Source organism: Elephas maximus, chromosome 15, assembly GCF_024166365.1.
Source record: "Elephas maximus indicus isolate mEleMax1 chromosome 15, mEleMax1 primary haplotype, whole genome shotgun sequence".
NCBI classification, from domain to species: Eukaryota; Metazoa; Chordata; class Mammalia; order Proboscidea; family Elephantidae; genus Elephas; species Elephas maximus.
Genome location: NC_064833.1, coordinates 86,023,818 through 86,040,559, shown reverse-complemented (window position 1 = coordinate 86,040,559; position 16,742 = coordinate 86,023,818). Strand labels below are relative to the sequence as shown.

Here is a 16,742-nt window from a genome sequence, read left to right as displayed (position 1 = left end):
CTCAGATTCCCCAATTAACATTTTGCCACGTTTGCTCTTTTATTCATTCATTCCCCATCTCTCTCTCTCTACAGAAATAAACAGAGATCCACATGTATGTACACAGATATATTTTTTACCATTTAAAAATAAGTAGCAGGCATTATGCTCCTTTATCTGTAAATACTTCATGTATTTCTTAAGAATAAAGTTATTAATTTATATAACCACAGTAAATAATCAGTAAATTTAACAATGACACAATATTGTTAACTCATCTACAGGCCTTACACAAATTCTGCCAGTTGTCCAAAAAACGATAAATTCGTAGCAAATTTTTTCTGGTCCAGAATCTAATACAGGATCATATATTTTGTTTTCATTAAAACTAGACTTTTAAAATTTTATAGGCTTTATGGTTTTTTATTTACAAGTTTCCAAGCTCTTGTAATAGGTTTATGTTGTTATTTTTGAAATTTTAAAAGGTCCACTTTTTCTATTTTTTCTTCCATATAAGGCCAATAGCCTCAAAATTAAATTTTCTTAACACTCAGATCTTGTTTTTAAGTTCCATTTTCCTCAGAGAAATGGCTGATTACAGGGATGGGCAGAGAAGAGAGATGAGCCTGGTATACCTTGGTATGTCAGAATGTAGGAAAGTGATCAAAAATGGATGGGGTATGCCTTAGTTATCACCTCTCTATTCCCTAATGTCCCCCAAATCCTAAGCAACCACGAATCTGCTTTTTTGTCTCCAAAGATTTGCCTATTCTGAACACTTCATATAAAAGGAATCACATAATAAAAGGAGGAAAAAAAAAACCCATAGATGGGGCATGTCCAAAGGACATAGCTGCCAGCTTGTAGGGGCACCCACTGGCCAAATCTGGGACAATTTATGTACCAAAATAAACATGAGCAGTAATGGATTATAATCTATTGAACAGAAAAGGAATCCACAAGTCCACACTATTACTAGATAAAGACATACCTGAGGGGAAAGGAGTAAAAGGAAGGCTCTTTTCTTATTGTAGAATGATGACTTATAAATACTGAAGAAATGGAAAAATTAGAAAATCACAATTTTGCAACTATCATTGTAAAGACTGGTTTAGGCAAGTAACAGCAGATACTAAATCTGGGGATGTGGTCTGATAAGGAGAAAGTACCTCTCAAAGAATGCCTATTAGTTATAAGAAGAAAGACAATCAATTATACAGTGAAGAACTTGACTGACTTATCAGAATTAGTATCATCAATGCCTCAAGATGTGATACCTGAGAAGGACACAACATCACCTCCAACTACAGATGCACAATCTGATCTAATCACGAGAAAGCAGCAGCAAACCCCAAATAAGGAACATGCTATTAAACACAAAGGAAGAGAGAGTGCTTGCATTCTTCAAAATGTCAGTGTCATAAAAGATAAAAAAGGCTCAGGAACTATTGCAGATTAGAAGGCCAGATATGTGATCCTGGACTAGACATTATTGGGACAACTGACAAAACTACAACATGTACTACAGATTGGACAAGAGTACTGCACAAATGTTAAATCTCCTAAATTTTCTGTACTATGGTTGCATAAGTGAATACACTTGTTCTAAGGAAATACACACTTAAATATTAAAGAGTAAAGGAACATAAATGCAACCTCTTCTCAATGGTTCAGAAAAAATTTGTATGTATGTATGGCTGCTAACCAAAAGGTCGGAAGTTCGAATCCACCAGGCGCTCCTTGGAAACTGTATGGGGCAGTTCTACTCTGTCCTATATAGGGTTGCTATGAGTCAGAACGGACTTGACAGCAACGGGTTTGGTTTTTTGGTTTACATACATATATAGAGAGAGAGAATACACATACGCACAATACACACATACACACACAGAGAGAACATGGTAAAACAAATGTAGCAAAATATCAAAAATTCATAATCTAAATAGAGGGTACTTGCGAATTCTTTTTATTACTTTTGCACATTCCCTGTAAATCAGAAAACCATTTTAAAAACAATTTTAAAAGCATGCACGACTCTTCCCTTGGGGGAAAATTTAATTTTCTTCTTACCTAAAGAGGTTATCCAGTTAGTAGCAATGAAAGTCAAGAAAGCTAAATTTGACTAATTTAAAAAAGCAAAACACAGAGGTCAAACTACTCCCCTCATTCTTATTTTAAAGCATTGATTTCATAACATCTAGATTCACAAAAAGAAAAAATACAACAACCATCTGAATAAAACAGAGTATCATAAATATGTGTAAGAGAAGAGAGGTCGATTATACCTAATAACTTTTTCCAGGATTTGATAAGAGATTTTGCTAAGGATGTAACTTCTTCATCTGTACTCTGCTTGCGAATAGCATTAACTGACATTCCAATCCTTGTGGACTGCAAGACAAGAACAAAAAAAATTTGTACAATACTTACAAGCAATTTCATTTCTGACCACTTGATGTCTCACCCATGTTTTCTTCTTTCCCAGATTCCTGTTCCCAGTTTACAGCAAAAACCTTTGAATTTTTTGAAGTCTTATAATAGTATATTATAGACTTAAGATAGAAACATCTTCAGATCAAATATTGGACTCATCAATGTTCGTATCATTGAAAATCTGCAACCACACAACCTGCTATTGTAAAAGCTGGATAATGAAATAGGTCTTTCCACAAGTAAAACACGATGATAAAATTGAAATTGTACTTATACATACGGCAAGCAGAAGCAATGACTGATAAATGCACTAAGAAATGTTTCTATACATTCTCCTACTTAGATCACATCATAGAGCACTTGCTGCAACTTACCGTGAGGAAACCCAAACAAAAATCACTTCTTACAGAGGTTTAAAAAAATTTTTTTTTCTTGGCTATAATTAGCATATAATCATAGATATTAAAACAGACTTCAAAGAATATAGAGAATTTAACATGCAGGAATACTGCATGCCTGGGCCTATGCTGAAAGCATCCATATTCTTTAATCTTCCTAACAACTTTTCAAAATTGAGATCATTATCCTTATTTTTAAAGATGAAGAAATTGGAAGTACAGACAAATAACTTGTTTGACATTACACCATCGCTAATTGACAAAGCTAGAGTTTCAAACCAGGTCTGTCCATTTCCAAAGTCCATGCTCTTTCTATCACACCAATGGCTCTCAAACTGTGGTCAAGGAACACAAAAACTATGACAGGCCAAATTAGAGATAATGAGTAAAATATAGTAAATTACTTAGCAAGTGCAGGTTGTGAGTAGACAATCTTTCAAAACATGTGGTCTATAAGAAAAAAAAGGAATTTTTAGTGGTGAAAACAAAGGAACCCCTGCTGTTGACTTTAAGGCAAAGAAACAAAGGGGCACTTAAGGTTTCCTTTTAAATTATTTGATCCTTTCAACAAAAGGGTTCAGAACAAAAGTTTTGTTCAAAAATTTATAGTACTTGTTTGCTGAGTTACATCTTTTGGAAAGCTAAGCAGGGCAGATTAGGTTCAAGAGCAAAGAGATAAAGGGACTCCACAAATCCAAAGCCCCCAAATGGTTTTCTAGAAGAAAACCTATTTTATTGGATGAATGGAGGAAATAACTTGAGTTATTAACCCAGTTCTGAAGCTTGAGACTGACACTGATTAGAAAACGGCATTTTAGGAGAGACTCAGAAGCGAGCAAAAGTATAACCAGAGCGTGAACAAATTGTGTGCTGTTGACTGACTGCTTTTTTAATCACCACAGGATGTGCTGATCACTAAAAAGTCAATGATTATCCTGCCTAGAGAAGAAAACCCATGATGAGACTATAACACCAGTTCCAGTTGTCACTGAGTGGATTCCAACTCTGGGTGACCCCAGGTATGTCAGGGTAGAACTGTGCTCCGTAGGGTTTCCAACGGCTGATTTTTCAGAAGTAGATGGCCAAATTTTTCTCCCACGGAGCTTCAGCGTGGATTTGAATTTCTAATCTTTCAGTTTGCAGCCAAGTGTGTTAACTGCACCACCCAGGGACTTCATTGAAAATACAGTCATCTGTAATAAACGTCTTATTTAAGAAAGATATTGTCTAGCCAAAAAACTGTGAGAATAAAAATAAGGCTGCTGAGGTAGAATGATAAAGATTTAAGGTAATTTTGTTTTCTTTTCCCCTTTTAAGGGGGTATTTTGGGGAGAGTGGAGGAAAGAGGACAGATAAAAGAACTGTGAAGCTATTTCACTTGAACAACTAAATTTAGATTTGACTCTAAGCATTCCCTAGATTCCAGGAATTTTTCCTAAAACTGGTATGGTATGAATAACAGGTTGCAATATGTGGGCTATAAAAAACGTGCTGTGTACTCAAGTAACGTTAGAAAACGGGGGGAAAACAGGTTTCTTGAGTATAGAACTTTTTGAAGCCTTTAAGGTTAACACTGAAACTCTATGAAGAGAAAATATGTGCCTCTGCCCACACTTGGCCACCTAGTTTCTACAAAACACCAGAGGCAGAGTCTGAAAAACACTGCCTTGGAGAAGTGGAGAGTGGATGCAACAGTCTTACGGAGTCAGTGGTAAATCAAAAAAGAAAGCGTATTGAGGATCAAGAGACCCTGCTAACCTCAGAGGAACTTAGGCAGCAGGATGTTGTGTTCCAGAAGAAAAACCCAATTTAAAGGTAATCGCTAAATCTTAAATTAAGAAACATACAGCTATCACAAAATACTGTTGAAAGAAATTAACGATCTAAAAAAATGGAAACACAGCCCATGTTCATGGATCGAAAAGGGCAATAACAATCAAAGCAATGTACATATTCAAAGCAACACTGTTCTGGATTGAATTATGTCCCCCAAAATACGTATTGAAATTCTGACCTCTATATCTGTAGATGCAATCATATTTGGGTACACGGTTTCCTTCATTATGTTAATGAGGCCCTAACAGTGTGGTGTGCCCTAAACTTCATCACTTACTGAGTTATAAAAAGAGCAGATTAGATACAGAAACAAGCACGTATGGGGGGGAAGGGGAGGAGTGAGACACTATCTGATGACAACACAGGCGGATAAATCTACAAATCCAGGGACTCCAAGGACTGCCGGCTACTAGAAGCTGAAATAGACAAAGCGGCAGTTCCCCTAGAGCCACCCTGGATTCAGACTCCTGGTCTCCTTCTGGCCCCCACGAGTCTGTCACTTTGTCGTGCTGTGGGGGCTTGTGTGTTGCTGTGATGCTGGAAGCTATGCCACCGGTATTCAGATACCAGCAGGGTCACCCATGGAGAACACATTTCAGTTGAGCTTCCAGACTAAGACAGACTAGGAAGAAGGACCAGGCAGCCTACTTCTGAAAAGCATTAGCCAGTGAAAACCTTATGAATAGCAGCAGAGCATTGTCTGATATACTGCTGGAAGATGAGCCCCCCGAGCTGGAAGGCACTCAAAGGATGACTGGGGAAAAGCTGCCTCCTCAAAGCAGAGTCAACCTTAATGACATGGATGGAGCAAAGCTTTGGGGACCTCCATGTGCTGATGTGGCAAGACTCAAAATGAGAACAAACAGCTGCAAACATCCATTAATAATCAGAACCTGGAATGTACGAAATATGAATCTAGGAAAATTAGAAATCATCAAAAACGAAATGGAATGCATAAACATCAGTATCCTAGGCACTAGTGAGCTCAAATATACTGGTATTGGCCATTCTGAATCAGACAATCATATGGTCTACTATGCCGCAAATAACAACTTGAAGAGGAATGGTGCTGCATTCATCGTCAAAAAGAACATTTCAAGATCTATCCTGAAATACAACACTGTCAGTGATAGGATAACATGCATATGTCTACAAGGAACACCAGTTAATACGACTGTTATTCAAATTTATGCACCAACCATTAAGGCCAAAGATGAAGAAATTGAAGATTTTTATCAGCTTCTGCAGTCTGAAATTGATCGAACATGTAGTCAGGATGCTTTGATAATTACTGGTGATTGGAATGCAAAAGTTGAAAACAAAGAAGAAGGATCGTTAGTTGAAAAATACGGCCTGGGTGACAGAAACGATGCCGGAGACCTAATGATAGAATTTTGCAAGACCAACGACTTCTTCACTGCAAATACCTTTTTTCACCAACATAAACAGCGGCTATACACATGGACTCAGCAGACGGAATATACAAGAATCAAATCGACTACATCTGTGGAAGGAGACGATGGAAAGGCTCGATATTATCAGTCAGAAAAAGGCTAGGGGCCAACTGTGGAACAGACCATCAATTGCTCATATGCAAGTTCAAGTTGAAACTGAAGAAAATTAGAGCAACTCCACAAGTGCCAAAATACAACCTTGAGTATATCCCACCTGAATTTAAAGGCCATCTCAAGAACAGATTTGACATGCTGAACACTAATGACCAAAGACCAGACGAGTTGTGGGATGACATCAAGGACATCATACATGAAGAAAGCAAGAGGTCACTGAAAAGACAGGAAAGAAAGAAAAGACCAAGATGCACGTCAGAGGAGACTCTGAAACTTGCTATCGAATGTTATGCAGCTAAAGCAAAAGGAAGAAATGATGAAGTAAAAGAACTGAACACTAGATTTCAAAGGGCGGCTGGAGAAGGCAAAGTATTATAATGACATGTGCAAAGAGCTAGAGATAGAAAACCAAAAGGGAAGAACACGCTCAGTGTTTCTCAAGCTGAAAGAACTGAAGAAAAAATTCAAGCCTCGAGTTGCAATACCGAAGGATTCTATGGGGAAAATATTAAACGATGCGGGAAGCATCAAAAGAAGATGGAAGGAATACAAAGAGTCATTATGCCAAAAAGAATTAGCTGACACTCAACTACTTCAAAAGGTAGCATGTGATCAGGAACCGATGGCACTGAAGGAAGAAGTCAAAGCTGCACTGAAGGCACTGGCAAAAAACAAGGCTCTAGGAATTGACGGAATATCAACAGAGATGTTTCAACAAACAGATGCAGTGCTGGAAGTACTCACTCATCTATGCCAAGAAATCTGGAAGACAGCTACTTGGCCAACTGACTGGAGGAGATCCATATTTATGCCTATTCCCAAGAAAGGTGATCCAACCGAATGTGGAAATTATCAAACACTACCATTAACATCACACACAAGCAAAATTTTGCTGAAGATCATTCAAAAGTGGCTATAGCAATATATTGACAGGACCTCTTTAAAGTGTTGAAAAGCTAAGATGTCACCTTGAAGACTAAGGTGTGCCTGACCCAAGCCATGGTATTTTCAATCACATCATATGCACATGAAAGCTGGACAGTGAATAAGGAAGACCGAAGAATTGACGCCTTTGAATTGTGATGTTGGCAAAGAATATTGAATATACCATGGACTGCCAAAAGAATGAAGAAATCTGTCTTGGAAGAAGTGCAACCAGAATGCTCCTTAGAAGCAAGGATGGTGAGACTGCATCTTACTTACTTTGGACATGTTGTGAGGAGAGCTCAGTCCCTCGAGAAGGACATCATGCTTGGTAAAGCACAGGGTCAGCGAAAAAGAGGAAGACCCTCAATGAGATGGACTGACACAGTGGCTGCAACAATGGGTTCAAGCCTAACAATGATTGTAAGGATGGTGCAGGACTGGGCATCGTTTGGTTCTGTGGAACACAGGGTTGCTGTGAGTTGGAATCGACTCGACAGCACCTAGTAACAACAACAAAGCCTCCTAAACTGTGAGAAAATAAATTTTCTGTTCTTTAAATCCACCCACTTGTGGTATATCTGTTACCCACCCGAACACTAGCTGCTTTTCTGCAGAAATTGACATGCTTATCCTAAAATTCTTATGGAAACATAAAAGACCCGGAATATCCAAAAGAACCTATGGAAAAGCAGAACGAAGTTGAAAGACTCACACTTCCTAATTTCAAAACTTTTTAGAATGTTATCATAATCAAGCCAAAGTACTGGCATAAGGATAGATCAAACCAAAACCAAACTCATTGCTGTCAATTCCGACTCACAGCGACCACACAGGACAGCGCATTGCCCCACTGGGTTTCAAAGGAGTGGATGGTGGATTTGAACTGCCAACCTGTTAGTTAGCAGCTGAGCTTTTAACCACTGTGCCACCAGGGCTCCAACAATACCCACTAATTCACCTCAGGTATCGTCCAGCTCTCAGTAACCAAGACCAAAGGCCAAATGGGTTCTTCCAAGATGATTTCACACCTCACAACATACAGCAGAATACTATTCACCTATAAAAAAAAAGTGAAGTACCAATACACGCTACAACACAGATTAACCTTGAAAATAGTATGCTAAGTGAAAGAAGTAAGACACAGAAGGGCACATACTGTATGATTCCATTTACACAAAATGTTCAGAATAGGCAAGTCTACAGGGACAGGAAGTAGATTAGTGGTTGCCTGGGGGTGGGAACAGGGAGGGCGTTAACAGGTATAGGGTTCCCTTTCAGGGTGATAAAAATGATCCAAAATTGTCTGATGGTAATACAATTCTGTAAATACATTAAAAACCATTGAACTGTATATACTTTAAATGAGTAAATTTTATCATAAGTGAATTATATCTCAATAAAGCTGCCTTAAAAATAAGAAAAAGGGAACATAGTGTGTTTACTATCCTTTCTACAAGTTCCATGAGGACAAAGGCTTTGCCTTGTTCACCACTATATCCAGCATACAGAATAATACCTGGCACCAATGGCCTCATCTACCTTTAGACCAGAAGAACTAGATGGTGCCCGGCTACCACTAACAGCCATCCTGATCAGAGCCACAATAGATGGACCCTGATAGGATAGGATAAAATGCAGAACAGAACTCAAATTTCTCTAAAAAAAAAAAAAAAAAGACTTACTGCACCAGCTGATATTACAGGACTCCCAGAAAGTACTGCCCTGGGATGCTCTTTAAACTTTTAACCGAAACTAGCTTGAGATTACCTTTTAGCTAAATAACTGACTGGCTCACAAAATAAAGGGTATTACATGAGAGTACTGTGCTCCTTTAAAAAATCATCTGTATGAGACCAAATGGTCAACAAGTACTTTAAAACAAAGATGAGAAGGAAAGGCGACAGGAAAACTAGATTAATGGAAACAGAGTAACCAGAATGGAAATACTGAGAATGTTCATGCATCCTGAGGAATATAACCAACGTCTCTGAACAATTCGTACAGAAATTGTTGAATCAGAAGCTAAACTGCTGTGTAAACCTTCACTGAAAACAGAGTAATATATTACTTTAAAAAAAAAAAAAGGAATAATGTGCTACATAGCAGGCACTGAATAATTACGGAATAAATGAATTTACTGTATATAATTTACAAAACTAGCCCAATCTATTATGGTATTTGTCTTCCTGTTTACTTCCTCACTTCCCATTCACTCTTCAATCCACAGCAATTAGCCTTTTGTACAAAGCATCCTAATTGTAAACTCCAATGGAATCTTCAGTTCTCATTTGATTTAAATTGTCTAGTTACATCTTGGAAACCATAGTGGTGTAGTGGTTAAGTGCTAACCAAAAGGTCGGCATTTCAAATCCACCAGGTGCTCCTTGGAAACTCTACGGGGTAGTTTTATTTGTCCTATAGGGTCGCTACGAGTCGGAATCAACGCGACGGCAATGGGTTTTTTTTTTTTTTTTTTTGGTTTAGTTACATCTTAACACCGCTTACCCTTCTTCCTGGAAGATCTAATCCGTCCCTGTGCTATTACGTCTCAAATATTTCCTAACCCCACTCTTTCTCCTACACTCTTGAGCTGTTTACACAAATGACTTTTTAAATTAAAATCCATTAAACTTAAAAATTCAGTTCTTAGGTCACATTTCAAGTGCTCAATACTCTCATGTGGCTAGCAGCTACAATATTACACAGGACAGATATAGAACATTTCCATCATTGCAGAAAGTTCTATTTGAAAACACTGCTCTAAATGATGTACTCAACCATCTACCAGACATCTACATCTATTTGTTTTCACAGGCTTCTCAAAACCCAATGTATCCAGAATTATCCTTTATCCCTTCAGCCTTTCATCTTTATTTCCTTCTTATCCTAACCCCACCAGGCAACCTTTCTTGAATTTTCCTGTATTTTTTTGTTTTTGTTTTTCTAACCCCACCAGGCAACCTTTCTTAAATTTTCCAGTATTGTTAAATGGCATCATTTACCATCACCTACTGCAAATATCTCAGTCTTCCGAAATTCCTCCCTCTCCTTCACCCACATCTAGTCAGCTGGTAATTCTTGTAGACTGTCCGTCACTAACAAGCTCCCCTTCTCTCCATTTTCTATTGCTACTATCCTACTTCAAGCCCTCATCACTGCTCACCTAAATAAGTGCTTTAGTCAACAAGTTTTCCTGTTTCCAGCCTCCCATTTTTTTTAATGTACAAATCAGGTCATGTGCTCTCCTGCCCAACACCTTTCAGCCCAGCTACACTCAGGAATGCATGTGAGGTTCTGCATGCGATCCTGCATCTTCAACTCTGTATCAGGCTTGCCCTTTCACCTTACCTTCCTACTGTATCAAATAACTTGTAGTTCCCCTAATATGACATACTGCTTCCACATATAGTTTCCTGCCAGAATACCTTCCCCTGCCCAGCTGCCTAACCTGTTGCTGTCAAGTCCATTGTGACTTATGGTGGGCCCACGTGTTACAGAGTAGAAGTGCTCCACAGGATGTTGTCTTAGTCATCTAGTGCTGCTATAACAGAAATACCACAAGTGAGTGGCTTTAACAAAGAGAAGTTTATTTTCTCAAAGCCCAGTAGGCTAAAAGTCCAAATTCAGGGCGTAAACTCCAGGGGGAAGGCTTTCTCTCTGTCGGCTCTGAGGAAGGTCCTTGTCCTCAATCTTGCCAAGGTCAAGGAGCTTCTCAGGCACAGGGACCCCAGGTCCAAAGGATACGCTCTGCTCCTGGTGCTACATTCTTGGTGGTATGAGGTCCCCAACTCTCTGCTTGCTTTCCTTTCCCTTAACCTCTTGTAAAATAAAAAGTGGTGCAGGCCACACCCCAGGGAAACTCCCTTTACACTGGATTAGGGAGTGGCCTGAGCAAGAGTGTTACATCCCACCCTAATCCTTTTAACCACAGGCAGAGATTATGATCTGTAACACATAGGAAAATCACAAAATGGAGGACAACCACACATAGCCTAACCAAATTAATACACACATTTTGGGGGGAATATAATTCAATCCATGACAGATGTTCTTAGCTGTAATCTTACAGAAAGTCCCCGGATGGCAAAAGCAGTTTCCAGTAGATTGCTAACCTAAAGGTTGGCGTTTGAACCCATGCAGCAGCAGTATGGGAGAAAAGCCTGGCAATCTCCTTTCATAAAGACTAGAGCCAAGAAAACCCTACAGAGCAGTTCCAGTCTGTAACAGATGGGTCACCATGAGTCAGAATCGACTTCATAGCAATGGCTGTTCTCATCTTATGGAAGCAGATCACCTGGCCTTCTGCTGCATCAGTGGGTGGGTTCGAACTAACAACTTCTAGGTTAGTACTCACGTGCAAACTGCACCACTTAAGAGCCTTCCAGCTGCCTAGTGAGAACATACTCATCTTTTGAGGCTCAGTTTATGCTTTATTGACTATACAAACGCTTGCTTTCCAGATCTCCCAGATTAACTGATGAGATTAAGAGGTAAATGTCTTTGTGCTTCTACCTGCCCCAGCCCCGAAAATGAATCCCATACAAACTCTATCTGGACACCTACATTAGACCTTTAAGCTCAAAGAGAAGCAAAGACTATATCTTACTCATCTTTACAAACCCAACACAATTTTTTTCTTTTGTACTTTAGATGAAGGTTTACAGAGCAAACTAGTTTCTCAGTAAACAGTTAGGAGACATACTGTTTCACGACATCGGTTAACAACCCCACGACATGTCAACACCCTCCCTTTTCAAACTTGGGTTCCCTATTACCAGCTTTCCTGTCCTCTCCTGCCTTGTACTCCTTGCCCCAGGGCTGGTGTGCCCCTTTAGTCTCATTTTGTTTTATGGGCCTGTCCAATATTTGGCTGAAGGGTAAACCTCAGGAGTGAGTTTATTACTGAGCTGAAAGGGTGTCCAGGGGCCATACTCTCATGGTTTCTCCACTCTGTCAGGCTGGCAAGTCTGGTCATTCTTTTTGAGCTAGAATTTTGTTCTACATTTTTCTCCAGCTCTGTCTGGGACCCTCTAGTGTGATCCCTGTCAGAGCAGTCAGTGGTGGTAGCCAAGCACCATCTAGTTGTGCTGGACTCAGTCTGGTGGAGGCCATGGTAGATGTGGTCCATTAGTCCTTTGGACTAATCTTTCCCTTGTATCTTTTGTTTTCTTCATTCTTCCTTGCTCCTGAAGGGGTGGGACCAGTGCAGTATCTTAGATGGCTGCTCACAGGCTTTTAAGACCCCAGATGCTACTCACCAAAGTAGAATGTAGAACATTTTCTTTATAAACTCTGTTATGCCAGTTAAGCTACATGTTCCCCGAGACCATTGTCCCCACAGCCCTCAGCCCATCAATTCCATCTCTTAGGGAGTTTGGATGTGTCTGTGGAGCTTCAATGACCTTGCCTTGTACAAGCTGTGCTGGCTTCCCCAGTATTGTGTACTCTTTTACCCGTCACCAAAGTTATCACTTATCTATTGTCTATTTAGTGTTTTTCCAACCCCACCTCTACCCTCCCTCGTAACCATCAAAGATTGTTTCTTTTTGTGCCCCCAAACAATTCTTAACCATAATAAAAACTCAGATACGTGATGATGGTTGAACAACACGATGAACATATTTAATGTCACTGACCTGTACACATAAGATTGTCGAAATGGCACTTACCACACAAAAAATAAATAAAAAATAAAACCCTCAACATTTGTTATAAAAATACATAGACTTTCCAAGGAAAGAAGCATATGAACAAAAATCAAAGATGGGTATAAATGCTAACCCTATCCAACTTCCTGATGGCATAATAGTTAAGTGCTGAGCTGCTAACAGAAAGGTCAGTGGTTCAAACACACCAGCAGCTCTGTGGAAGAAAAGACCTGGCAATCTGCTCCCCTGAAGATTACTGCAGTTTCTACTCTGTCCTTTAGGGTCCCTATGAGTCAGAACCAGCTCACAACAACAGCATCATCCAAGCTCCACACCCTGTGTAACTCTATGCATTATCTCTTAAATAAATGCTGGAATTAAACTATGATGTTTTTGACGTGGTCTTCTCCACAAAGGTCTACTAGGGTTAGACCATGCCTAGGTAGGTAATTCTCAAAGAGAAAGTTATTCCCAGAGTTATTTGCCAGTGTAGCTGCTAATCCTTGGATAGGAAGCCTGAATTGGGAAGGTAGGACTTTATGACTTTCTTGGATGTACATTCAGAAGAGTACTTCACATTTTTATGTGCCACGGATCCCTTGGGCAGTCTGGAGAACATTACGGATCCCTTCTTAGGATGCTCTTAAAATGGATTAAATAAAATGCATAGGATCACACAGAAAATCGATTATACAATACATAGATACAAAGCATTTTTTTAAGTGACATAATAATGTATGTGCTCCCTTATCAAAACATTAAATACTATCTAGCATAGGGTATAATACCCACTATAATAATAAACACAGATTTCAGTATATCTGCAACAAATGCAATATACTGAAGTTAAAATATTTGTTAATTTCTGTTAAGTTATAATCAGAAATACTGCTAATACAACTGTGGTTTACTACCTTCAGAGTTGGAAAAAAAAATTTCAATTTCAGTTAGATGTTAGTGAAAATGTGTGACTTTTTTCCCCAAACAAGTTCAAACACCCCGGCCACCCTTCCCTGAATTCTGACTTAGAAGCATAGAAACAGCAAAGAAAGCACTTATCAATCAGGAGAAATGTCTAGCTGGCAATGGTCAGAGTCACGTTACTTCCTTTTTAATATTCTATCTTTCTTAATTTTTTATATTCTAACCTGACAGAACATTAAAATAAGACTTTAGTAATGAATCTGTGCAATGTCTACTAGATATCCAACTGTGTACGTGCTTGACCAGTGCTAAAAAACAGAGAAGACTGACAAAAAGGGCCACATAAACCAGAGACTACATCAGCCTGAGACCAGAAGAACTAGATAGTGCCTGGCTACCACCAATGGCCACCCTGACAGAGACCATAACAGAGAGTCCCTGACGGAACAGGAGAAAAGTGGGGTACAGAACTCAAATCCACATAAACAGACAAGACTTAACGGCCTGACTGAGACTGAAGAAACCCCAGAAGGCATGGCCCCCTGGACTCTGTTAACCCAGAACTAAAGCCATTCTCAAAGCCAAGTCTTCAAAGATTAGACTGGACTATGAGAAATAAAATGATACTCGTGAAGAGTGTGTTTCTTAGTTCAAGTAGATACCTGAGACTAAGTGGGCAGCTCTTGTCCAGAAGCCAGATGAAAGGGATAGAAGCTGGTTGAGTGGACACAAGAAATCCAGGGTGCAAAGGGGAAGTGTGTTGTCACATTATAGGGCTAGCAACTAGGGTCACATAACAATTCATGTATAAACTTTTGTATGAGAAACTAACATGATCTGTAAACTTTCACCTAATGCATAATAAAAAAAAAAGAGACAGACAGGAGGTCAACATCCTGACATCCTCATCCTGAGGCCTGCTTCATGTTGGCAGTTGCTATCCATGAGAGACCAGGAAGATGAAATCTTGGGAGACCAAATCAGAGCCACGAGTCAACTCAATGGCAATGGGTTTGGTTTGGGTTTTTGGCCAAGCTTGGAGATTCAGGTTTTAATGAGGTAAGTGACATGTTTTCTACAATGGTAAGTTAGTGGATTATTTGTTTATGCTACTATCTTAAAAACAGATGCTAATAATTGCTTACATCATCATGTTGTTGTTATTGTTAGGTGGCCTCGAGTTGACTTTTGACTCAGAGATATCCCATGTGACACAGCAGAACTGGCCTATAGGCTTTTCTTGGCTGTAATCTCTACAGAAGCAGACTGTCGGGTCTTTCTCCCGTGGAGAGGCTAGGTGGGTTCAAACCACCAGCCTTTCAGTTAGCAGTTGAGAGCTTAAACCACTGCGTTACCAGGGCTCCTTTTATACCATAACAGGACAGTACAAAAATGTTTCAGTATTTTATAACAATTAACTATTGAAAACTTATATGATACACTGTTATAAAATATTTTAAAGGTGATATAAAAGCTCCTTTATTAAAACATTAAATAAGATCTAGTATAAGGTATAATAGCTACCATATACATACCAACTGTAATAAGCACATACCTGTAATAATTCCAGCGTCATGGGAATATTTTTAAGCTCTTTCAGCAAATCCAATGCTCCAGCCTGTAAAATAAAATAATTTCATACTTAATTCCCAGGACATTAAGGTCACTATCGAACACTTACTCATGTGAGAACAGAGGTGTATATATCTACATCTATATCTATATATATGCATATAGATATGTACACATACACACTACATATAGTGTTTTTCAAACGAGGGTTGCAACGCAACAGAAGATCATAAAATCCACTTATAGGTTATGACCAGCGCTAGTGAAGTACCTGATAAGCATTGTTTTGTGAAAGTTTATTTCAGCAGTATTTGTTTATATGCATAAAAATACCTAAGGAAAAATGTAAAATGAATTTCTTACTGTGGTGGTGTAACACATCCCAAATTTCAACGGAGAAAAGCCAATCCTCAAATTTATTTGGAATTGCAAAGGACCCTGAATAACCAAAACAATCTTGAAAAAGAAGAGCAAAAGTGGGAGACTCATACTTTGAATTTCAAAACATATTACAAAGCCACAGTAATAAAGACAGTGTGGTAGCAGTACAAGGATAAACATATAGATCAAAGGAATAGAACTGAGATTCAGAAATGAATCCACACATCTATGGCCAACTGATTTTCAAAAAGGGTGCCAAATCCATTCAATGGGAAAAGAATAGTCTCTTCAACAAATGCTGCAGTGACAACTGAATGAAACTGGACTCATATGTAATGCCATATGCAAAAATTAACTCAAAATGGATCGATTTTGACCTAACAATAATAGCCAAAATATGAAACTCTTAAAAGATAACATAGGGGTAAAGCTTCAGGACCTTGTTTCCAGCAACAAAGTCTTAGATAAGACACCAAAAGCCAAGCAACAAACGAAAAAATAGGTAAGCTGAACTTCATCAAAAATGAAAACTTTTGTGCCTCAAAGAACTTTATGAACAAAGTGAAGAGATAACCTATAGAATAAAGGAAATATCTGGAAACTGTTTATCTGTTAGGGGTTCAATATCCAGAACACATAAAGAACTCCTAAAATTTAACAACAAAAATACAAACAACTCAATTTTTAAATGGGCAAAAGACTTCAATAAGCATTTCTCCAAATAAGATATACAAATGGCCAACAAGCACATGAAAAAACATTCATCATCATCATCAACCATTAGGAATATGCAAATCAAAGCAACAGTGAGATACCATTCATACCCACTATGATGGCTATTCTTGGAAAAACCAGGAAATAAGGGTTGGAAGGCATGTGGAGAAATTGGGACCCTCTTCTAATGCTGATGGGAATGTAAAATGGCGCACTGCAGCTGCTGGGGAAAACAGTTTGGCAGTTCTTCAAAAAAGTTAAACATGAAATTACCACATGTCTTAGTATGTAGTGCTGCTACAACAAATACCACAAGTGGATGGCTTTAACAAAGTGAAATTTATTCTCTCAGTCTAGGAGGC

The 16,742-nt window shown here is 38.8% G+C and overlaps 1 protein-coding gene across 1 annotated transcript in view; it reads right to left on the bottom strand.

The window, feature by feature from the left end:
• Window positions 1-16,742, bottom strand: part of TCEA1 (transcription elongation factor A1) — a 58,207-nt gene that overhangs the window by 23,376 nt on the left and 18,089 nt on the right. The window contains exons 2-3 of the mRNA XM_049853771.1: window positions 15,269-15,331; window positions 2,265-2,370 (exon numbers count right to left, since the gene is read on the bottom strand). Of these exons, the coding sequence (XP_049709728.1) occupies window positions 2,265-2,370; window positions 15,269-15,331 (169 nt within the window). The remainder of the gene's footprint in view (window positions 1-2,264; window positions 2,371-15,268; window positions 15,332-16,742) is intronic.